This window comes from Lycorma delicatula, chromosome 5 (genome assembly GCF_047948215.1).
Source record: "Lycorma delicatula isolate Av1 chromosome 5, ASM4794821v1, whole genome shotgun sequence".
NCBI classification, from domain to species: domain Eukaryota; kingdom Metazoa; phylum Arthropoda; class Insecta; order Hemiptera; family Fulgoridae; genus Lycorma; species Lycorma delicatula.
Genome location: NC_134459.1, coordinates 6,541,646 through 6,568,141, shown reverse-complemented (window position 1 = coordinate 6,568,141; position 26,496 = coordinate 6,541,646). Strand labels below are relative to the sequence as shown.

At 31.9% G+C, this 26,496-nt stretch overlaps 1 protein-coding gene across 6 annotated transcripts in view; it reads right to left on the bottom strand.

The window, feature by feature from the left end:
* Nucleotides 1–26,496, bottom strand: part of LOC142324690 (serine-enriched protein-like) — an 88,587-nt gene that overhangs the window by 30,972 nt on the left and 31,119 nt on the right. For 4 of the 6 annotated variants that reach the window (XM_075365587.1, XM_075365591.1, XM_075365592.1 and 1 more), the window contains exon 3: nucleotides 8,516–8,736. In XM_075365587.1, coding sequence (XP_075221702.1) covers nucleotides 8,516–8,730 — 215 coding nt within the window. In that variant the 5' untranslated portion in view covers nucleotides 8,731–8,736. Of the gene's footprint in view, nucleotides 1–8,515; nucleotides 8,737–20,946; nucleotides 21,115–26,496 lie in introns of those variants that run through there. The other 2 variants (XM_075365589.1, XM_075365588.1) reach the window with 2 other exon arrangements.

Sequence of the window (26,496 nt, the reverse complement as noted above, 5' to 3'; positions counted from 1 at the left end):
TATTTTTGTTTTGTATATAATATTTTTCATCCATGTCCAGATGGAAAAATCTAAAGGTGTTAGATTAGGCAATCTTGGTGGCCAGGTATGTGGACCTTCGTGACTGATCCACCAATTTATTGGTTTTCACCCCTATTTCTCAAAAACTATTGCAGATATGGTTCTGGGACTTATTTTATTCGATTTTTCAGGTCAAAAACCATAAGAAATCAATAAGTCTTCAATTAATGTCCTAAAAATTTCAGTATTATCTAATTTCACCTGGGTAGCTAAAATCTGAGTGAAATCTTTCATTAGCCATAACTCCCAAACTAAGCGTTTTAGAACGTAAGTTTAGGTGAACGTTTTCCATTATTTTCATGAGAAGAATAGATTATTAAAAGTCCCAGGAGAACTTTGTATTACACCCGTATATGTAATAATGAGTTATTCTCCCAGTAAATATAGCTAGAATAGCAACATTAAAGCAGAAAGTATGATGATCATGCAAAGAACGGGTATCAGGTTTTAACAAATTTTTATGTTTTAGGGTCCAATTATTTCATCTAGACCAAAAGTATTATGTGTATCACATTGCTTTTGGTCTTGTATCTCAGGATTGAACAAACTGATTTTCATCAAGTTTGGTTCAAATATTTCTATATATGGGACATTCAACCATATTAATTTTTTTTTTCAAAATTCTTTAAGGTGGTGGGTGGACATTGAAAAAAAAAAACAGATTTCGATTTTCTTCAGACGCATTTTTGAAAACTTTAGTAAGCCAAATTTGTTGTTACCTACAATTCATATTCATATATAAATAATCCAAAAAATTTTTTTTAAGGATCAACCCCCACCTCTTAAAATTGAAAAATATGTTTTTTCTTTTTCTCTATCTCCCTTTGATTTAAATATTTATTTCAAACATATTTTGAAACTTTAAACTTCATAAATAGAGCTATCATGAAAAGTGTACATTTTTTTAAACCATAGATCCTGGACTTAAACTGCAGAAAAAGTTCTTATTTTAGCATTTAATGAATGGGATGTTGTTAGAGTTGAAGAAAACTTTACTTAACAATTTTTTTAAACTTAACCTATTATATGAATATTTTTGAAAACATTTTCTTAAAATTTATTCCTAACCTCTAAAAAATACACATGCTGTTTTTTTGGGTTTTTTCGCTCAAACTCTTTTAATTTTTAATATTAACAAAATTTTTTAAATATTTTTCTTCATCACTTAAAGATTATTAAAATTAAAGTAGCTTCAGCACCTATATTATATCCCAGATCCAAAATGAGAAGCAATTTTTTTCATTACTTTAATAAAAGTTATACTTTTTAATAAGTTATACTTGATCAACATAGCTGGGATAGTCATGCAATACTTTGTCAGCTTTTTTTATTTATAAACACTTCCTGACCTACACGTAAAACATCCAACAAATTACTAGTCATGAAATATTATCTTACTTATTTTGATACACTAACTACAAGGGTCAGTCAAATGTAAACCATACTTTTATTTTTAACATTTATTAATATAGAATAAAAATACAAAACATATTTATTGCTTTTCTATGTAATCTGTGTAGTTCTACACATTTTACCAATGTCTGGTGAGTTTGTGGGAAAAACAATTTGAGGAAACATCACAAACCAAATGCAAATGAACTCTCCTACTTCATTATCAATCTAAAATCAATATCCTCCTAGTACCTCCTTCAATGGCCTGAACAAAAAAAAAACACAGGGGATAAATCTGGACAGTATAAGGATATTTAAGGTTTTCTAGTAAATTTCATCCACTTTATCGTGAGTGTTGAGATCGGCTGTGTGAGGCTTGGCATCATCGTAAAGGAGAATCAAAATGGCACTTTTAGTTCATGTAGACAGTTTTTATTTTGTCCAAAAGCTGGCAGTATGTCAGACATTGTACTTTGAATGTGACATTTGAGGAGAAAATTGAGAGCAATATTCTTTTCCATTCCCAAAAGATGGAGACACAAACTTTTTCAGCTGATTGACACACTTCACCTTTACAGACAGGTTCTCCATCCTATTCCACTACATACTTCAGAATGTAATGATGGATCCATCACAAACAATTATTTGATGTGAAACATTGGCTCTCTCTTGTCAAAATCGATTCAAGAGCCTTTGACAAAATTTCTTAGGGCCTGTTTCTGATTTTGGGTTAAAAGTCTTGGAACATACTTTGTAGAACCCAAGGAGCTTTGTGATAATGGAATGACCATTCCATTACGCCGAACCATTTGACGCCGAAACAATTTTATACTATAAAATGTCAATCATCTTCAATCTGATCATGGATTGAACAGTCACAATTCCTTGAACACCAACTGTGACTCATTTTCTACAGCTTCAAACCTTATTTTACCCAGTTTCTTAATTTAGTTATAGTTTTGCCTACGTGACAATGTCACATCCCCAAAGTGTGCATGCAGTAGAGTCAAAATTTCATACAGTTTTGACACCCTCATCTATAAGAAATTTCACAATAATACATTGTGATTCTGACAATGGAACCTCTTGATCTAACATAACACTACTGACCAGAGATAAGTGAATACTAAAATATCGGCAATTTGAGCCCCTTACCACATAAAAATTTAATTAGAAAATTTAATTTTTTTTTTTTTCAGTGATACTTCTGTCACTGTAATCCATCACTAAGCCATTCCATATTGGTATGCAGACCGTGAAAACAAAAGTACAGTTTATGTTTGATTGAACCTCATACCAATGAACAATTTGCAAATTTACCATTAATAAAAACTAACATAAACGTTCTCATTATTTTTATTTATGAAAAATCAGTAACAGCGTACTATCTCTGACAATAATGTATAATCATTTAACATACTTTTGAAGTCACTAATGAAGAATAAAATTATTTAGGTCTAAACTAAATGTAAAAAAAGACTTATAATCCTATTTATGTTTTGTCATACGAAGAAAATAATTTGTTAACTTGCACATGTTTGCTTAAATTTTTACACAAAATAACTCATTCTTTTAACATATCCCTTAAATTTCAAATCTGTACCTTTAATCAATTATCAACTATTATTATTCACTTTGTACAACCATTTTATCTTTTAAATTAGATACAATGTAGAAACAGCAAACAAGATTTTTTGTCTGCATCATTATTTAAAATTGATGAATTTTATAAGTTTCTTTTTTTTCTGGATGATTAATTCACAATAAAAGCTTGAAGCCTGTGCAAGGGAATATGAAATGGAAATTTTATAACATGTGAAAAATGCCATACCTGACAGGATTTGAACCCAGGGCTTCAGTATAAGCAGCCAAGACGCTACCACAGAGATCAGTCATCACTAAGCTGAATTTTTTCTTTTTTTTAATTTTTACACACAAAGAAATAATTCTTTTAACTGAACTTCTAAATGAGTAATAAATTATAGGAGTAGGTAAATTCTCTCTCTCTTTCGACCCTGCCTATGGATACAAAGCCAAAATGCTTTTATTAAGTTTCATATATTATACTACCACATACCAGTAAATATTAGTTTTGAATTATTATTTTACTTTTGTTTCTTTTAACAATTTGTTCAGGAATACAAAGAGACTAAGAAATTTGCAATATGACAGAATGAATCGATCACAGGCAGTTACAATTTAGGGTGTGTTTAGACAAGTCCCAACCCGCACTATACCTGGTCTAGTTACTGCCTCACTGTCATTTGGTTTTTAGCTGTATTAGTGAAAACTAGTAATGATCTCACCATGGTCAAAAACTGAATAGAGTACTTTTGCAGTACAAATTTGCACATGGATTAAATATTAATCAGTGTTCAGAGGAAATGACCCTTATGCTAGGAGAGGATTATCCTCATCATACAGCAATATTTAAGAGGTACCGAAAGTTTGAAAGAAAAAATTTTGGCATAGAGAATTCTCCAAGGTTGACCATCTTTGTCTGTGATGAAGAGAAACATTGCTGAAGTACAAAATATACTTGAGACAGACAGACATACCTGTCTACAACCAAACGAGGTGTCCTTGGGCATTAACGGACCCACAGTTCATGCTATTCAGCGAGATCACCTTCATGTTAGGAACCTTTGTACCCTTTGGGTGCGCATAACTTGACCAATGATCAGATGGAATGTCACGTTTTCATAGTGCCATAAAATGCTGAAAAAGTTTGAAAACAGGAAATCCCTACGTGAACAGTATTGTGATATGTGATGAAACTTGGGTGTACATTACTATACCTTGAATATGTGGGGACCCCTCTGCCATTGGCTGTTTGAGAATCCAAATCAGTGAAGAAATTTTAGAACGAGTTGTGTCAAAAATTCAGAAGTCAGTTACAGGGGAGTGGTATACTTAGGAATGCCTGCCTAAAGTTGTCAAACCAATCTAAAAACAGTGCCTAAATTTATGGTTTCTCACAACAATAACACTCCAGCACACTGCTCTAATGTTTGTTCTGAGTATTTCACCAGCACTGAAATAAGACTGTTAAAAGTACACATCCTAAACTCCTGACCTCACTCTACATTCTACAATTACATTCTACATTTTTTTAGATATTACTTAATTTCCTCTTTTATCAGTTCAATTAAAAGTAATTTATATATAAAAATCTATAAAAAATAATTTTAAGTTAGTAATAACATCCTCCTCTATGAATCATGAGACCTTGCCGTTGGTGAGGGGGCTTGAGTGCTCAGGGATACAGAGTAGCTGGACCGAAGGTGCAACCTTAGTCTGTTGAGAGCCAGACTAAGGAATGATTCCTGAAAGAGGGCAGCAGCTCTTTCAGTAGTTGTTAGGGGCGGGAGTCACAATGACTTAAACGGCCGTATCAACATCACTCAGTCCTCTGAGTACTGCGCAGCTGAAAGCAATGGAAAACTACAGCTGCTTTTTTTCCAAGAAAATGTGGCTCTCTGCATTTTCACATAGCAATAATAGAGGCGCCTTCCTTGGTAAAATATTCCGGAGGTAAAATAGTCCCCCGTTCGGATCTCCGGGTGGGGACTACTAAGGAAGGGGTCACCAGAAAATTAAAAAATAACATTCTACGAGTCGGAGCGTGGAATGTTAGAAGCTTAAAAAAGGTTGGTAGGCTAGAAAATTTAAAAAGGGAAATGGATAGGGTGAATGTGGATATAGTAGGAATTAGTGAGGTTCGGTGGGAAGAGGAAGGCGACTTTTGGTCAGGTGATTTTAGAGTAATTAACTCAGCGTCAAATAATGGGCAGGGAGAGTAGGTTTTGTGATGAACAAGAAGATAGGGGGGAGAGTGGAGTATTTCAAAACGCATAGCGATAGAATCATTGTAATAAGGATAAAATCAAAACCTAAACCGACAACGATTGTTAACGTTTATATGCCTACAAGCGCCCATGATGATGATGAGGTAGAGTGTGTATACGAAGAGATTGATGAAGCAATTAAACACGTAAAAGGAGATGAAAATTTAATAATAGTTGGAGATTGGAATGCAAGCATTGGAAAAGGCAAGGAAGGAAATATAGTGGGTGAATACGGGCTGGGCAGAAGGAATGAAAGAGGGGACCGACTTATAGAGTTTTGCACGAAGTATAATTTAGTAATTGCCAACACCCAATTTAAAAATCATAATAGAAGAATATACACTTGGAAAAAGCCAGGCGATACTGCAAGGTATCAGATAGATTATATCATGGTTAAGCAAAGATTTAGAAATCAACTCGTTGACTGCAAAACTTACCCTGAGCAGACATTGATAGCGACCATAATTTGGTGATAATGAAATGTAGATTGGGGTTTAAAAACCTGAAGAAAAGTTGTCAGATGAATCGGTGGAATTTAGAGAAGCTTGATGAAGAGAAGGTAAAGAAGATTTTCGAGGAGGACATCGCAAGAGGTCTGAGTAAAAAAGATAAGGTAGAAAATGTAGAAGAAGAATGGGAGAATGTTAAAAAGGAAATTCTTAAATCAGCAGAAGCAAACTTAGGCGGAATAAAGAGAACTGGTAGAAAACCTAGGGTTTCAGATGATATATTGCAGCTGATGGATGAACGTAGAAAATATAAGAATGCTAATGATGAAGAAAGTAAAAGGAACTATCGGCAATTAAGAAATGCTATAAATAGTAAGTGCAAACTGGCGAAAGAAGAGTGGATTAAAGAAAAGTGTTCAGAAGTGGAAAGAGAAATGAACATTGGTAAAATAGACGGAGCATACAGGAAAGTTAAGGAAAATTTTGGGGTACATAAATTAAAATCTAATAATGTGTTAAACAAAGATGGTACACCAATATATAATACGAAAGGTAAAGTCGATAGATGGGTGGAATATATTGAAGAGTTATACGGAGGAAATGAATTAGAAATGGTTTTATAGAGGAAGAAGAGGAAGTTGAGGAGGATGAAATGGGAGAAACAATACTGAGATCTGAATTTAAGAGAGCATTAAAAGATTTAAATGGCAGAAAGGCTCCTGGAATAGACGGAATACCTGTAGAATTACTGCGCAGTGCAGGTGAGGAAGCGATTGATAGATTATACAAACTGGTGTGTAATATTTATGAAAAAGGGGAATTTCCGTCAGACTTCAAAAAAAGTGTTATAGTTATGATACCAAAGAAAGCAGGGGCAGATAAATGTGAAGAATATAGAACAATTAGTTTAACTAGTCATGCATCAAAAATCTTAACTAGAATTTTATACAGAAGAATTGAGAGGAGAGTGGAAAAAGTGTTAGGAGAAGACCAATTTGGTTTCAGGAAAAGTATAGGGACAAGGGAAGCAATTTTAGGCCTCAGATTAATAGTAGAAGGAAGATTAAAGAAAAACAAACCAACATACTTGGCGTTTATAGACCTAGAAAAGGCTTTTGATAACGTAGACTGGAATAAAATGTTCAGCATTTTAAAAAAATTAGGGTTCAAATACAGAGATAGAAGAACAATTGCTAACATGTACAGGAACCAAACAGCAACAATAACAATTGAAGAACATAAGAAAGAAGCCCTAATAAGAAAGGGAGTCCGACAAGGATGTTCCCTATCTCCGTTACTTTTTAATCTTTACATGGAACTAGCAGTTAATGATGTTAAAGAACAATTTAGATTCGGAGTAACAGTACAAGGTGAAAAGATAAAGATGCTACGATTTGCTGATGATATAGTAATTCTAGCCGAGAGTAAAAAGGATTTAGAAGAAACAATGAATGGCATAGATGAAGTCCTACGCAAGAACTATCGCATGAAAATAAACAAGAACAAAACAAAAGTAATGAAATGTAGTAGAAATAACAAAGATGGACCGCTGAATGTGAAAATAGGAGGAGAAAAGATTATGGAGGTAGAAGAATTTTGTTATTTGGGAAGTAAAATTACTAAAGATGGACGAAGCAGGAGCGATATAAAATGCCGAATAGCACAAGCTAAACGAGCCTTCAGTAAGAAATATAATTTGTTTACATCAAAAATTAATTTAAATCTCAGGAAAAGATTTTTGAAAGTGTATGTTTGGAGTGTCGCTTTATATGGAAGTGAAACTTGGACAATCGGAGTATCTGAGAAGAAAAGATTAGAAGCTTTTGAAATGTGGTGCTATAGGAGAATGTTAAAAATCAGATGGGTGGATTAAGTGACAAATGAAGAGGTATTGCGGCAAATAGATGAAGAAAGAAGCATTTGGAAAAATATAGTTAAAAGAAGAGACAGACTTATAGGCCACATACTAAGGCATCCTGGAATAGTCGCTTTAATATTGGAAGGACAGGTAGAAGGGAAAAATTGTGTAGGCAGGCCACGTTTGGAGTATGTAAAACAAATTGTTGGGGATGTAGGATGTAGAGGGTATACTGTAATGAAACGACTAGCACTAGATAGGGAATCTTGGAGAGCTGCATCAAACCAGTCAAATGACTGAAGACAAAAAAAAAAAAAAAGTAATAACATTTATAAAATACGATACTGGCCAATTTAAAATAACAACAAAAGCACAGAGCTCTGACTAACGTTTATAAGTCATATAGTTCTGAAAAAAAAATGGTTTTATAAATTGAATAACAGCTCATAATCAGTTAAACATATAGATCTAAAATTTAAGGAGTGATAAAAGTTATAAGTGAAAAGTTAAAAAAATGGACTAGCTTACATAAAACTTTGAGTAAGATTGGTGCAATAGTTCTTTAATACCATATGATCAAAGTCTAGCTATCAACAAAAGACACGAAAGATAATCGTTTTCCAAACTCACAGTAAAAATATATCTTGAAAAATTAAAAGTCTAAAACCATCAAATGTAGAATAAATTTTGATGTGATTTGTTTTGAAACTGGATGGATAGTTTGGTTTCTATAAGGATTCAAACTCAAATGCATATAATTTCAATGATGACAACAAAAATTATAGCTTCAATATTTAATGCAATAGCAAACATTCCAAATTCATCTGTTATTCTTGAACAAATGATGTACATAAACTCACTACTGTATATTTCCATCCAAACATTAATAAATACAAACTATAAATTACCTGCTTCTGGCTGCTAACACAGCTTTTACAGCACAAACCGGTTCTCTTGTATCACCAACAAGAAATGTAACGTCACACAATTCTGGCATGCTAGCCAAAAATTTCATATCTTCAGCTAAACCAGTTTTATTTTCAAACGTACTAAGATCTGGCTCATCTGTCATCAGAGTAGCTTCAGCCATTACACTGCTTGGTACCACCTGCACTTCAGGCATCCTAAACTGCAAAATAAAACTAAATTATTATTACAATAAAATTAAAACCTGATAATTTTTTAAGATGTTGACACTAACTTATGTAGTTTTTAATTAGATTAGTTCTTCCAAATCTTCAAAGATTCATCGCCAGGGTAATTTAAAAGCCTTCAAAACGTATGAGGGACAATCCAAAAATTAACATCTGATTGGTCATTGAAAGTTAACTGGTTGCCATAACAATTCAAAGCACCCACAATAGTCACCAGCTATTTATAATCTCATTGCATGCCCATCGACTGTGCTGTAAAACAATGGTCAATAAATCAGGTAAAAATCAAGTTTTGGCATTGATGTTGAAATTCATGATTTAACTGTGTAACTATTCCATATTCCATGTAAAAGTGGCTAGAACAAGGTGAATCATCCATTGAAAAATTCACCGCTAACAGTATATATGATAAAAAGAACAATGGGCTAAGAAATACATAAACTAGACTTTTGAAGATTCTTCAACGGTTGATTTTCCCCAAGAAATTCATTTCACTGAAGAAGGAAAATGTCTGCAGTTTGTTTGAATGGATGATGGAGAATATGTTTCTTCTAAACACATTTGTTTTATTTGTGAAACACCTGATAAAACAAATTTTTTGGGGCCATTTTTTTGTTGAAGGAGTTCATTGTGTTTCAATCAAAGGGAAGATGAATTTAGAAAAAATATATAATGATTTTCTAAAACAGAGCTCTGCCCTTGGAAAAGAAAATCAGGGTATTCCACAAGATCTTATTCTCTGTAATTTTTCAAAAACAGCAAATAATCTCAAGAATTACAATAATATCCGTTTTCTTAGGCAGGCTAGGAAAACTGCTGAATTCAACCCTGTTGATAATTTATAGGTCATATGGTGAAGTAGTAGCATCTCAGCCTTTCATCCCGATGGTTGATCTAGTGATGAATGCATCTTCCCAAATCAGCTGATTTGGAATTCGAAAATTCCAGGGTTCAAGTCCTAGTAAAGGCAGTTATTTTTATATGGATTTGAATACTAGATTGTGGATACCGGTGTTCTTTGGTGGTTGGGTTTCAATTAACCACACATCTCAAGAATGATCGAACCGAGACTGTACAAGATTACACTTCATTTACATTAATACATATCATCCTCTGAAGTAATACCTGAATGGTAATTTCCAGAGGCTAAACAGGAAAAAGAAAGAACAGAAAGCCTTTCATCCAGAGGTCCTAGATTCAAATTCCAGTCAAGCATGAAATTTTTCTCATACTACAAAATTCCATTTCCAGATTCCATGTGCAAGATTCAAAGCACCTGTGTAATTCCACAAACCAAAAAATAAATCCATGTGCAAGTGAGGAACCAGTTTTGGGATAAAAAATTGAAACAAAGTATAAAATTAATTTAGCCTACTCTAAAAAAAAGTAGTGAAAGAGGTAATAAAATAGAAAAGCAGAAATATTTTATACTAGGAAAAATGTATGTTAGGTTTACCTCAGTTATCCTTTCGCTAGTTTATAGAACATCATTACCCCCATGAATTATATTACATTTATTGCTGCACATATAAACGACTGTATTAACAAAATTTATAACTCATGTTCATGTTCATTCCTGAGTGTTTAAGGTAGTCCCCCATCAATAGGTTAGTGCAATTAAGGTGATTATGTTAGATTTTAGCAAGCATGTTCATACTTTCTGATTAGATCATTGTACTACGTACGAATACTGATATTTATTATTAAAATTACACCACACATCTTAGTTATTTGAAGTGTTGTGTTGTCATTATCACCGTTGTAGTAATTACAATTCAGTAATGCTACAAATCTTCCTGTGAATATATATGAATTATTTGTTTTATCAAGAGATAAAATGAATTGCATTTGGTCTGTTTCAACATTTTGGTATTTTACCAGAAGATAAATAGTGTAATCAAGGGCACGTCATGGCATAAAATCTTTTGAATGACTGAGAATGGTGGCAATACAAGAAAAGGCAATACAAAAATACCTATTCACAATATAAGTGTCCAGTCTGATACCTGGTTGCAGGGCTCTAAACTAAGCCTTGATAAAATGTTACTATTTATTTATTCATGGAACTATGAAATGACAACTGAGGCATTCTGTGAACACAAATTAAATATCAACCATATTACAGCTGTTGACTGGAAAAATTATCTATGGGAAGTGTGTGCCAAGAAGCTTTTAAAATCAAATTGTGTAACTGGCAGCCCAGGTCTGACAGTAGAGATCAACAAGTCTTTATTAATAAAGAGGAAAAGTCCCTCAGGAGCAATTGCTGTTCGGAGAGCTATGCCATGAAACAGAAGGTTTCATGATGCAGTAGATAATCGTTCTGCAGATATGATATTGCTGATTATAGTACAGCCCACTGTACCAGGTTCAATAATAATTTCTGTCCAGTGGAAAAAATTTCAAATGGTAAATGTAATTTGAACAGGAATTATGTACACTACCATTCACAGAATGCAGAATTTCATTGATCCACTAACAGTATCACATACTCAAAAAGTAGAAGTACAGGTACAGCTAAAAATAAAATGCACTGTAAAGTAGCATGAGAATTTCTGAACAGCTACTTGTGCAAATTCTTATCGTAGAAAAATAAAAACTGATGATCGCAATAAGTTTCAAGCAATTCTTTCTAGAGATATGAGGTGTGTGAGAAAAGTAATGAGATTGGTAACACTGCGAGCGATCTGGCAATGCTGTGTCTACCGGTCTGTGCTAGACCGGTTTGTTCATCCCTTCCACATGCTCAGTACGAGTTTCAACTCTGTTCAGCCAATACATTATTTTTTACAGCGCCATCAGTGAAGTTGTGCTTTTGTTGTGTGTTACGAAAATGGAGCATCAGAATTTAGAGCAAAGTTGTGCAATCAAGTTTTGTGTTAAACTTGGGGAATCCACAACTGTGACCTTTGAAAAGTTGAAACAGGCCTATGGGGAACATTACTTATCAAGAGCATAAGTTTTCCGCTGGCACAAATCATTTTTGGAAGGCCGAGGACACGTTGAAGATCAACCTCGCTCAGGGAGACCTTCAGCTTCAAAATCTGACGAAAATGTTGAGTGTGTGAGGGTTCTTGTGAGATCAGACCATCGTTTAACAATAAGGATGATGAGTGAACAGTTAAATTTCACCGTACATCAAATTTTGACAGACGATTTGGACATGCAAAAGGTTTGTGCGAAATTGGTGCCGAAAAACCTCACAACGGAACAGAAAGACAATCGAAGAAACGTGTGCGTTGATCTCCTTGAGGATTGACAATGACCAAGAATCTTCAATCGTGTGAACAAAGGTGATGAATCCTGCATATTTGAGTACGATCCTGAAACAAAGAGGCAAAGTGTAGAGTGGCACACTCCATCTCTCCTCGACCAAAAAAATGTCAAATGAGCAAATCAAAAATCAAAACCGTGCCGATTTGCTTTTTTAGCAGTAGAAGTATCATGAATAAAAGATTTGTTCCTCCAGGACAAACTGTCAACCAAGTGTTTTACAAAAGTGTCCTTGAAAGGCTCAGGAAAAGAGTGATTCGCATGAGACCAGACACTGCAGACAAGTGGATGCTTCGTCATGACAATGCCCCGTGTCACACGACCATTTCCATCACAGAATTTTTGACCTCAAAACACATTCCTATGGTTCCTCAACCCCCCCCCCCCCTATTCATCTGATTTGAGTCCTTGTGACTTTTTCCTTTTCCCGAAATTGAAACGTGTCTTAAAAGGACATAATTTTGGAACTCTAGAGAACATTCAAAAGACTGTGACCGACCAGTTAAAAGCCCTACCAGTTGAAGCCTTCCAGTGCTGCTATCAGGAGTGGGAACAATGACTCCGTCAGTGTATAGCCGCCCAAGGGAACTACTTTGAAGGGGATAATATTGTTGTTTGAAAAAATAAAAACTTTAGTAAGTAAAAAGTCAGTGTCATTACTTTTCTCACACACCTCGTATTTCTGCTTTTTGGCCTACACAATAAATAATTGTGTTCAAATGCCAGTATTCAATGTTTCCAATATTATTACCTCAATTTCAGCTTTCATTAATTTAATCATTTCAATTGGAAAATTTTTTTTTAACATTTTATAAAAATTATTTTTGACATTTTTATAAATTTATCTATCTGCACATTTTTTATTAATTTTTTTTTTTTTTGTAAATTAATTAAGAATTTCTTAAATATTTTTTTTCTAAAGCTAATCTAATTTTTTGATAAAAATACAGACAAAATATATTAGGGGAAGATAATGGAAGACAACCACTATTAATCTTCACAAAAGAATCTGAAATTTTTCAATTAATTCAATAATAATGGGAGAGACTGCATAACAAGAAATTACACAAATATAAAAGTAAAATAATAGATTACATAAAAAGGAAATATTAAATGAACAAGTTACATTTTTAAAGAGAGTATTATTAGAAATCCCCACAATAAAAACATCAACAATACTTGGTGAATAAATACCAGTACTTTTACAGATGTTTTAATATGTAAATACATTTTAAAGGATTTATAATAACTTGATAACAGACCCAGCATTTCTGAAAAAAGAACCAAAGGGCAATTCACTAAAAAATGCAGATAGAAAAACTACTATTATAAAGTAAAGAAAAGCTGAGAAGTGGCAACAGTACACAGAAAGGAAAATTCGCTGGTGATATGTTGAATAAAAAAGAAATAAACTGATGAAATCAGATTAGAATCTAAAATTTCAGTTTTATATAGCTCTTAACAATTTCAACAGGGTTGAAATTGTTAAGAGCTATATCAATGGAATCATGGGATTCCACCTCTTTAGTTGGTACTGAATTCTATAATTACATTAAAAGATTTATAATTTGTCTAAATTGTATTCTTTTAAAAATTATTATGGATGTATATGCAATTTCTACTGTCCTGTACTGGAATGATGTAATATCTAAAACATAGTATTTTCTTCGTTCTATTGTCATTACTGCCATATTGTATTTTTATTATGCTTTTAATTAAATCATAATCTTTGAAAGTACTCTGTGATGGTACACATTTTATATTTATATACATCAATGTAATATTTCTTGAGTACATTTTCTTTTTATCATTATTAAAAACTTCCTAAATCTCTAAATTATATTTTCAGTCATTAATAATATGTTTTAATTTTAATAAATGGTCAGCTACATTAGATATACTACAGCTGACCATTTATTAAAATCCAAACATTATTACTTTTTGCAAAATAATTTAGATTTTGTAAGTTGGTAATAATGATAAAAAAAATGTATACTTAATGTAACTGACCATTTATTAAAAGGTATAAATAATATTGCTGTTATATGTATATAAATGAGGGCTATTTTTTAAGTTAGGTCAGATTGGCTATGGAGAGAGGTTTAGCTCCGAGCAACTCAGGCTTCAGGATGCTTGAGCTGTGGGGGTCAACAACATAAGATGATGTTTAGCACGGAAAAGACCACGATGATGCTCCTCACATGCTGTTTGGCAGTGAGTTGGCTAGCCCATGTTTCAAAGAAAGGCTAGCATATAAAGTATGTTGAAGTTCAAAAGTAGCTCAGGTGTTTCTTGATGAGAAGTTGCAATTTAAGAAGCACCTTCAATATATCACAGGGAAGGCCTGGAATGCTTTCCTGGTATTCAACTTGTAGTCAATCCTGATTGGGGGTCTTAATTTCAAGACTATGAGCATTCTGTATAAGGCATGTGCAAGGCTATTATGCTAAAATGTGGCACCTATTTGGGCTGATAGGCTAAAATTTACTGATTTAGGCTAAAGTTGTCAGGATATTTTATTGAGGGCTCAATGCCTTATATTGTTAACAGTAATGGGTGGTTACCGTACAATTTCACAGGAGGCGATCTTGGTAATCACGGGTGTGAAACCAATAGATTTGATTGCGTCAGAGAAACAACAGTGTTATGTTGCAAAGAAGTCAGGTGAGCTGACTTTAAAAAAAATTCGAGACATTGAACAACATGGTGATGCCTTGTGGCAGGCCAGATGGGATGAGGCAGAGGGTGGGTGTTATACGCATGATCTCTTCCCAAATGGTTTGCAGGATGCGTTTTGGGTACACCCTAATAAGTACGTGACACAATTTCTTTCTGGCCATGGCTCTTTTCAGGACAGACTGCAGATATTTGGCCTTCTTCTTTCTTTTTTTGTTTAGCCTCCAGGAATTACCACCTTCATTTACACTCATACGAGCGTAAATGAAGTGTAGTCTTGTACAGTCTCGGTTCAACCATTGCTGAGATGTGTGGTTATTTGAAACCCAACCACCAAAGAACAGTGGTATCCACGATCTAGTATTCATATCCATATAAAAGTAACTGCCTTTACTAGGACTTGATTGCTGGAACTCTCGACTTCCAAATCAGCTAATTTGGGAAAACATGTTCACCATTAGACCAACCCAGTGGGTTAGATATTGCCGTCCTGCCAGACAGGCAGGACAATGTCCATGAAGTACTGCGATTGGGCCGACCTTCTGTAATCACAGATGATTTGGTATGTGAAGTTGGCACAAAAATTTGTGAAGACCAGCAATTCATGATTTTCACTTTGTCACCGATATTCCCACAAGTTTGAAATTCAGTGCTATACAAAATTATTTCTGAAATCCTGCAGTTCAAAAAACTGTTCTTGCGATGAGTTCCTAGACTGCTTACTGAGAACACCACAAAAGGAGAATGGCTAGTGTTTTGACATTTTTGACTTGGCACAGTAAAGAACTTTACTGTAGGAGATGAACTTTTACATTACACTTTTGTCACAGGAGATGAGACATGGGTTTCTCACATCACTCCAGCATCCAAGCACCAGTCAATGGAATGGTGACATACAACATCTCCAGTCAAAGTGAAAGCCAAACAGATAATGTCAACATGCAAGATTATGGCAACTGTATTTTGGGATAGACATGGTACACCGTTAGTCAGTTTTATGCCCAAAGGAACAACAATAAACTCAGCTGCGAACTATGAGACTTTGACGAAGCTTTAAAATGTCATACAGAATAACCTATGTGGCCTACTGTCATCTGGGTTTTTGTTGCAGTATGACCTCATTCTGCAACTCAAACTGTAGAGTTAATAAGATATTTTAGAAGGGAGCAAATTGAACACCCACCATACAGCCCAGACTTAGCACCGAGTGTTGTCACCTGTTCTGCTACCTGAAAGAGTTTCTTGGTGGTCAGTGGTTTGACACTGATGAAGTGAAAACAATGATTGAAGACTGGTTGTTTTCACAAACAACAGCCGACTGATTTCTATGACATGGGGCATAAACAATTTCGTAAAACACTATGATAAATGTTTAAACAAACAATGTAACTAGGTAAAAGTAGCATAAAATGTAAAGAGTGAAATAAAAAAGGTTTTTAACCATACCTTTACTAGTTTTGTTTGTATTAGAAAATGGATCGGACGTTACTTAAAAATAAATAGCTCTCATATATAAAACAACACATAGTAAATAGTACACTCAGAAACTATCTTTGACATATTTGAGTCTATTCCCAGAACTTTAAAACTAATTTAAAACCGTATGATAAGAAAGAGAATCTTATCTAAAAAAAAAAAATTCAATTGTAAATTAACTTAAAAATTAATAAAATAAAGTTTTTATTTATTTATTTATTTATATAACAATCTAATTACACGATTTAATATTGCTAAAAATACTTTTTTTTAAAAATAACTAATTTTATCCTATCACCAAATTGTGATTCACATAAAAAAAGTGCAAACATATAAAAATTACCATTAGAGAGCATCTGGTATAATAGTTTACAAAATAAAAATTTGATTTCTGTAAATTTCCAATTAAAAATAATCTTTCTTTTTAAATATATCTTTCTTTTAATATAATCCTTTTTAAATATAATCTTTCTTTTTAATATTTATGTGTATATCTGACACCTTTTCTTCAGGTTTTTAAACCTAAATCTACATTTCATTATCACTAAATTGTGGTTGCTATCAATGTCTGCTCCAGGGTAAGTTTTGCAGTCAACAGAGAATTATATAAAGAACTAAAAAAAAAATAAAAACCTAACAAAAATTAAAAGTTTTTTTAAAAATAAAGTAAACATAGGCCAATATTACGTGGTTAAAACATTTTGTTCTTAGTGTTTGTTTATCAGCAAGGTTACATGTGATTATTTTACTTCTTTGTCACTCATTAAACGCTTTACAAATTAATATTCTCCATTCTTCTAAATCCTCAGCATCCTCTTTTTCTTAATATCTGTAACATCATTCCTTCAAATCCAATCATTCCTTCATCCCCTGCCTCTTCTTCGCTACTCTTAATTTCTTAACAGATACCATAAATGTCAGTTGTATTCACCGGAAGAAAATTTGTCAAATGCTTTTTTGAAAATGTTCAAAATATTATAGGTAAAGTCCACACGATAGTAAGTGGTATCTGGATTAGAAATTAATGAAACAAAAGAACTAGGAGAGAGTGAAATAAGGATGTATGTCATCTAAAAAAAATAAAGGAAGAAGAAAGAATAAAGGAAATTAAATATGCAGATAACAAATGTTCACTGTTAGCAGGGAATGAACTGCATTTTATAATGAAGAGAGAGTAATTATAATTGTTATCTTAAACTGCTAATTAACTAGCTGATAATTAACTAACTCTCATCATAAAACTCTAGTTACTGTAAAAGCGGGGAAAGAGCTGAGAATAAAGATAAATATGGAAAAATGAAAGTTTGGACACCAGAATTGACAAAAAAGTAGGCTCTATATATTGTGCTGGAAAGAAAGATTAGAGAGTAGACAGCGACTTAATTACTAAAGAAGTTATGTGACTTGGAGTGAAAGATGTATGCAAGAAATAAAAAGTTGATTATCTACAGGAAAAAAAATTTTTTAAAAGTGAAATGATAAAATTAAACAACACAGTTCTACTCATTTATAAAAGGATTATCAAATCTAAATGATAGGCTTCTATTATCTTACTAAATACTTTTGTTTAAATTCTTGTGTAAAAAAAATTGAGCATTTTTTTTTATACATTTTAATCACACGATGGACATCTTTAATGAAACTGATTTTAATTTAAAAAAGAAGTTTTAAAAAATGCTTCAGCTTCATCAAATATTCCATTAAAGCTCTTTGGTTTTTTTTAACAGCAGTCATATTTTTTTTTGTCTTCAGTCATTTGATTGGTTTGATGATTCCCTATCTAGTGCTAGTCGTTTCATTTCAGTATATCCTCTATATCCTACCTCCCTAACAATTTGTTTTACATATTCCAAACGTGGCCTGCCTACACAATTTTTCCCTTCTACCTGTCCTTCCAATATTAAAGCGAATATTCCAGGATGCCTTAGTATGTGGCCTATAGCAGTCATAAACAAACAAAAATAAATAACCCGCACTATTTTGTAGTCGGAAAGTACTGATTTTTAGAGTACAACGCATTACATAAGTTTAATAAACTAATAGACCATACATACAAGCATCAAATTTCACTCACTCACCACTGTGACTAACTGTATAAGCATAAATTAGAAACACACCGCTACACTGTCAACATAATCTCAATCTTTTTTGACCTCAAATTAAGCATAACTCAAGAACTTGAATTCTTCATCGAATTTTCATATGTAAAATTTCAGATACAGTACATCAAATCTAAATTTCAATAAAACTGATCAATAGTTTTCAAAATGTTAAAACCACAAAATTAGGACTATACATATATATGAAACCCCAATTTAAATGAATGATATTTTCGTATTCCTAATGATTCAAAACGTAAACAAAATTCATTTTCAGCTCTCACTACCACCATGTAACTGAAAGTAATACCGTACTTTTCTTGAAAAGGTAGTAAAAAAATAACCACACACTAATGTTTGTATTGCTTATACGGATTGTTCTCAAATGTTTTTAGAAAGTTTGATAAATTTTGCACTTAACTTCTTCTCCATTTCATCAGCTGTTTCAGCAGACTTTTTCCTATAACCGTTTGATTTTGTTATCTCTTTCTTTCTTTTGATTTTAACTCTCTTTTCAGCTCCTAATGCCATGATTGCATCAGCTTCGTTGTTCAAAATTCCTAATGATTTTTCCATTGCAGATTTTTCTTTTTTAGCGTTTTTATTTTTTTTCTTGAATCTGTTTTTTCATCTTCAGTTTTTTTATTTCTTCTGCTCATGTAAACAATGAACGCTAGCCTAAGGTGCTTTACTTAAAACATAATCACAATTTCTTTCTCTGAATACATCATAAATGATACTCGATGGAATTAAACTTTCTTCCTTCAGATTTGCCACAATAATCATTTTAAATCTGAATAGCTTCATTCTAAAGTTGCTTGTCCATAAGATAACATTAAGATAAGTTGTACCATATTCCAAATATCACTATCCCCTTTTTTAAAAATTAATTACCAAAAAAAGCATCCAGCTTTTATTTATCCCTCTGAAATTCATTGAAATTAATTGGGCATTCCAACATTTCCTTCAAGAAACAATTTAAATTGCTGTAATGCTGTATTATAGATATTTGAATCGATTATGTACGGTGTACGTATATTTTAAAACTTGCTTCAAAAATTTGCAAGCCATCAATGCAAAATAGATAAATTTTTATCTAAAATGATTCATGAAAAATATTTTGAATGGATTTTTCTCAAAACTTTATTTAAATAAAATTTTGCTCCATTTACCCAAATATTACGATTAACTTAGCATTCAAAAACCCTTGTATTTGAATAGATGCATGAAATCACGTGAAAAACTGCAACTCAAATCACATATGCAGGAACCTATGGAGGCACAGTTTATAATTTAAACTACTTCGGGAAAGAGTTGCATGTAAATTTAATTTTAATAAAGAAGAAAGTTGAATACCTGAGCCTGTGCTCATCCTGGTATAAAAAGTAGGGGGTTTTTATCAATTCACATATTATTTCTACATCGTGCAAACCAAAGTGATTCAAACATTCGCAATAAAGCCTTATGCTCCTGAAAACATATGATATTCCCGACATGAATTCACCACAGAAACCTATAATATGTCATAAAAATAATAACACAGTGAAAATCAATTGAAATAGTTATCATAATATTATAATACGATTTGACAGAAGTTTTTTCAATATTTCTCAAATCACAGTGGAAACTAAACAAGAACATTATGAAATGATGAAAATTACACATGGAATCAATTGTTTTCTTTCTTAGACTTTTAGTGGATATAGTATATACCTTACATCTATTCAACCACCCACTTCAGTTCAAGTGTCTGTGGATAATTTAAATTATATAAAAAATATAGGGTGATTATTTTTATAAGGCAAATTGTAATGTTATTTTCACGAGTATACAAAAAATTGAAAATTCTCTGGAACACAAATAAATTGGAGGGAACCAGGATTTTTGTTATGGAAGAGTGCAATAAGGAAGTAAATATGATAAGAAAGAAGGTAATTAAGATATAAGTTAAGCAGCAGGAATCAAACAAAACGGTAAACTTAGAGGGAACAACTTCTTTAGAAGATAGAAAACTGCATTATACAGAAATATTGAAGGTACATGGAGAATATATGCAAGTGAAGAATCAGAAGAGGGAGCAAGGAAGCGATCGGCAAGAGTTCTGAAGAATGTTAAGAAGCACAAGAGATCATCAGGGCAGTCAACCTCACCATCCACTGGTAAGATTAAGAATTTTTTTCATGCGGATTCTGCATCTTTATCAAATAGAAAGTAGAATGATTTTATGATGATAAAGCATGTTTTATAACTTCTTAGAATACGGAGGAGTTTTGCAATATACTGTATTAATTTCAGTACTAATGAAACAATGTGCATGCCACTAAAACATTAAATAATTTTTTTTTTAGAAACTTTCTCATTTCTGTGGTAGTAAAGTATTCTGTGCCCCAATATGACTGATACATTATGACCGTTTGCAAATATTGCTGTCAAAATAAACAAATGGGTAAGGTAAATAGGAATAAGTCAATTTTTGGTTAAAAAAAAAATTTCATAACAGAAACCAATAATTAGTACAACAAATTTATGGCTAAATTACATTTCAGGTAAGCCAGTTTATGATACTATATATGTGTATTTCTATTAGTAGTAATGTTGGATTAGATCTAATGCATTGTAATGATAGTATTAAAAACAGTTCTAAAGCAAAAATATTAATACCTACTTTCCAAATCAGAATGATTGGATGAATTTATGACCGATAACATATCACAAATCGGTTTTGTAATTGCTGTATATCACCATTTAAAAAAAACGCACACAGCTAATACAATAAAATAAACTAATAAATGAAACTTTTACATAAAATAAGTCTCATAAACACACCAAACTTTAAAGGCAACGTAAACGACATACATAACCTGAATATACACGTATTTTGTTTTCAAAAAATATCCAGTAGAATGCGGTAAAAAATTACCGGGATTTATAATAATCGAGCACACGATTTATAATAATAGGCACATGACATATAAAATAACTAGTTCCGTTCTTTTAAGGTTACCTCAATACACTGAAATATTTAATTATTTTTACAATAATGGAATATTGAAACGGTACAACATTCTTAATAAAGAAAATTCATCCCAAACGGGTATAAAAATTATTTTTTAAATTTATGTAATTTATTTAATCTGATTATCTTTTCTTCTATTGCCGATTGAAATTTTGCAAAACAAATCGGTGTACATATAATTAATGGGAAATGGAATCATGATTGTTTTAAGAAAATCTGACTACATCCCATCGTTGTAGATCCCATTACATAATTTTGTTATCTTCTGAAATCCTATTTAATTCTTAAGCAGTTCTGTTGATGCTGATAAAACTTCCAATTTTGGTTTTGCTGGTCCTACTTCAAGTTTTAATTTTATTCCAGCCTTTATAAGATCATTTGGCTTCCTTTTGAGCAATGTTGTTACTTTATACACTTATTCCACCTTTCAAATATCTTTCCCTCTTCCTATAACACTTTACCATTTTTACTGGCAATTTCTTTAGTGTGTGTACCATTCCTATGCTTATCTCATGTTACTGTTTTTACGTTTTATCACATTAGTTCATACCAAAATGTTTTTTCTGAATTTTTCACACATGGTGAGACAAAGTGTACAATGATAAACATTGGAGTCATGTTTGAAGCAAATTTGAGACCAATGTTGGACACATTGTAAGGCAGTGCCTTGATCATGACATGGATTCTAAATCTCAGAGCTATATACAATCACAATTTGTATACAGAGGGGTTGTTATAAAAGTATACTAATGTATATTCCCTTTTAAAAATTGACCCCTCCTTCTATTGAAGCATAGACATCTGTAAATGAATAATGAAATAAATTTCAAAATAAATCCAAAATCTCTTGCATTATCAACATGGGTTAGATCATTGTTATTAGTCTTACAGCTATGGTAAGGAGGATTCCTTTTACTGATTGAAGAAGAGAATAAAACACTATTATTTTTTTTTTGGAAAAAATTATTACATTTTCCCTTATTCATATCTAGATCACTTTAAATTCACCAATTAAATACACAATCTGCATGTTCTCAAAACATAATGTAGTCATTCAGTTCAAAAATGTATATATCATTCACAAACATTAAAAACTTTAATTTTTGATAACTGATGACAATTATTTGCAATTAATAAAAACAATGGAGTAATAATTTATACACAAAGATTTTGATTTATCTTCAATTAATGATATGGTAGCTGTACTAGCTCGAATCCTATTCTAAATTGATTTATTTTGTCTGTGTCATATTAACAAAATTATGAGGTGGCAGTGTACATATCTCATGAGCAAAGTCAGGATCCTAAATTTTCTTGAATGAATCCTACCACTTTTTTTATCTTCAATTCCCTACCTCGACAAATTATCAATTACCATCAGAAATATTTAAAATGATAGTACTCAGTGCAATCTGACACCTTTATTTACTCTTAACCTCTTTGTCAAATTTCCTGGGCGAATGACTTGAGATTTATATTTCTCTTTAGCAATGTTTATTATGTTTGTTGGTAAATTATATTTTTCATGGTTTTCCAGATATTAAAATTTTCTTAAATTAAATATTTAACCAAGATTTTCCTTCTATCTTCACATTCATTAAGCCTATTCTACATCTCACATCAGCCAACTCTGACTTTCTCACCCACTACATCCAACTTTTTATCTCAATTACTGAAAATTATAATTGCACTGAAAAATGAAGAGATAATAATAAGATTTTACAAGAATAGAAGCTTAATCAGAAAAAAATAAGAAAGCTAACTGGCTGGGATACATTCTGAAAGAAAAAAAAATTGGTTAAAACAGCATTTTATGTTCTTGGATGTCTGTAGCTGGAATAAGCAAACGATTTGAAAGGCCTTGAATACCTTCCTATGATTCCAAAATACATTTTTTTTTACTAGGAGACATAAATATTAATTAAAGAATAAACAGTATTTGTAAGCATTATCTAAAAATATTTGGTATGAATGAGTACAACTCCTTAGTTAATATTGATAATAGAGGTACTGATGATGATAGGCCATCCTGTATTGATCACGTTTTCTATAAATCAATTTTATATAAACACAACGTTTCTAGTGCTGTCATTCTGGTACATTTTAAGGATCATAGGGCTTTTGCTATAGTTATTTCTAAGGATGGAGCTCAAAGTAATTCATAAAGGATTTTAAAGAGGTTAGGATTAAGGTAAACTAAGATCATATTTACATGAACATGACTGGAGGGAAATTCGTGATGACGATGCTAATTTTCAGTTTAATAACTTTTTACATATTACATTAGGGTATATTAATCAATCAAAATCTGTTATTTTAAAATAAACCTGTTTATTTATTTTAAGCCATGGATAAAATCAGGCTGTGCACTACAATTTCTCAGAGAGATGGATAGTATAAAATATGGCATAAAAATTCTCACAACCACAAAATTAAAACTGAATCATTAAGTTTAACAACAAGATAGATGTATGGATTATGGAAGCTAAAAAACAACATTTTAAAAATATGAGGGAATTACCTGCAAAGAATCACTGAATTAAAAAACCATTGTACTTCTATGCCTACTATTAAATATAAAATATATATAAATGTTGTTTCTGATACGGTAAAATTGCTAATATTTTTAATGAATATGGTTCTTGGATCTACTCTATAATTTCTATTAATGTCCTACTTTCGCATAAGTTTTATAGTAAAGCTACATCTTTTTCAGATGATACTGCTCTACTTAACCTATCTTTATAGTTTGCAAACCATAATGCACAGTGATTTGGATAATTTTGGCTTATAGTTTTGTCAATAAATTAGCTCATAATGCTTTAAAAATCAAATATATAATTTTTATTTTAGCATCTGCTTCCAGCGTATTAGTTTCATTAATATATTAGAATGATGACTGTGGTTGTATACAGGGCAAATGTTAAGTCATATACCAGATGAATTTTATTAAATACTTGGCTTGATGGTAATGACAAATTTATGGGATTTGCATATACAAAGTTTGAAGAAATATTTATTTATATGAATTAAAACAATTTTATCATATAAGGAAGTTTTTTCCACTAGATGTTCTTTGCCAGATCTACTTTGTTTTTAGTTCATTCAAAATTCAATTATAGATTGCACTGCTGGGGATTGGCCTAAGAAAAAATAAATGTGTGGATTATGGCAGTTAAAAAATAATATTCTAAAAATGAGGGAATTACCTGCCAAAAGACAGTGGAGAATTATAAACCATTACATGTGTTCTGATCTGATATGTAAATTTTTTTTTTTTTCAGTTATTTGACTGGTTTGACGCAGCTCTCCAAGATTCCCTATCTAGTGCTAGTAGTTTCATTTCGGTATACCCCCTACATCCTAGATCCCTAAAATTGTTTTACATATTCCAAACGTGGCCTGCCTACACAATTTTTTCCTTCTACCTGTCCCTCTAATATTAAAGCAACTATTCTGTGATGCCTTAATATGTGGCCTATAATCTGTCTCTTCTTTTAACTATATTTTTGAAATGCTTCTTTCTTCATCGATTTGTAGCAACACCTCTTCATTGGTCACTTTATCCACCCATCTGATTTTTAACATTATCCTACAGCACCACATTTCAAAAGCTTCTAATCTTTTCTTCTCAGGTACTCCGATCGTCCAAGCTTTACTTCCATATAAAACGACGCTCCAAACAGATACTCAAAAATCGTTTCTTGACATTTAAATTAATTTTTGATGTAAACAGATTATATTTCTGACTGAGAGCTAGTTTCACCTGTGCTATTCGGCATTTTATATCGCTCCTGCTTCGTTCATCTTTAGTAGTTATACTTCCAAAATAATAAAATTCTTCTACCTCTGTAATCTTTTCTCACCCTATTTCAATGTTCAGTGGTCCATCTTCATTATTTCTACTACATTTCATTACTTTCGTTTTTAAATTGCTAGAAAAACCAATTAAAAAAAGTTGGTTAGTTTTCTATCCAAAAATAATTTTTTTACTCGTGTCAATTTGGTTTTCAGGAGGGTGAATACTGAATTTTCAATACACCTTTCTGTATTATTTCTTGATTAAATATTAAATGTTTGATATAGTTAATCAGCAAAATTCCCTTTAATTTAAAATGTACATACTGAAATTAGAGGTCTAGCTTTAAAATGGTTTGCGTATTATCTGGAAGGCAGAAATAAGTGCATAATTATGGGCGACTGAGTGAGCAATAACCTTCAGGTGAATTGTTTAATCCCCAGGGGCCGGTTAGTTAGGACCAATTCTATTTACAATTTTTATTAACGACCTATTTCACATATATTTTATGGCAAGAGGAAGCTACTATGGTAGAAGTTGCTCTAGTACATTCATCTAAGAATATCAATAGGTAGCAGGCTGATCTGAACTGTTTTAAAAATCAAATTATCTAATTTTTTCCTTATTATCTGCCTCCAGGTTTTAGCTCCATTTATATACCCTAGTGTTGATTGTGCTCATATTAAACTACAATGCCACTTTTCAAACATATCTTGGATGAATTCTATTAAATACTTAAGGTTGAAGGTAGATTGTGTATTATCAAGGAATTTGCATATACCTGTACAGTTTTGAAGAGATTTTTTACATGCATTAAATATAAGTTTTTTCAGTAGATATTTGTCAAATCTACTTTAGTCTAGTTCATTCAAAATTAGACTATGGATTATATGGATGCATTGCTGGGCATCAACTTATTGGCTACCTTCATCTGATAATTTTGGAAAATGCTATTGTAAATGAATTTAGCAAACTATTGTAATGTAATGTGTGGTGCAAGTAGGTAAAGCCTTTCCCTTTTTTTCAGTAAATATCTGTATTTTCATTAGATCCTCTTTGTTTATAAGGTCTTCTAATCTTTTAAAAATGAAGTGGTAACATCAGGGTGATGATAGGTAAGGATGAAAGCTATTACTAAAGAGATTTTTTACACAAAATGTTATTGTTCCAGGCTTTATTGTACATTGTTTCAAAAACCTTTCTTTTTTTAGACCTAAGTTCTTTAACTGTCAGCTGGGTGTGCAAGAAGTACTTACAATATTAATTTAAATTTAATTTTTAGAGTGGAATTTCTACTTTACAATTGAAAATGATTTAATCTACATGAAAGAGTAGTCAACTTTAAATTTAAATGTTATGTTAATATATATGGTTGGTGTCAATATTGTGTTGTGTA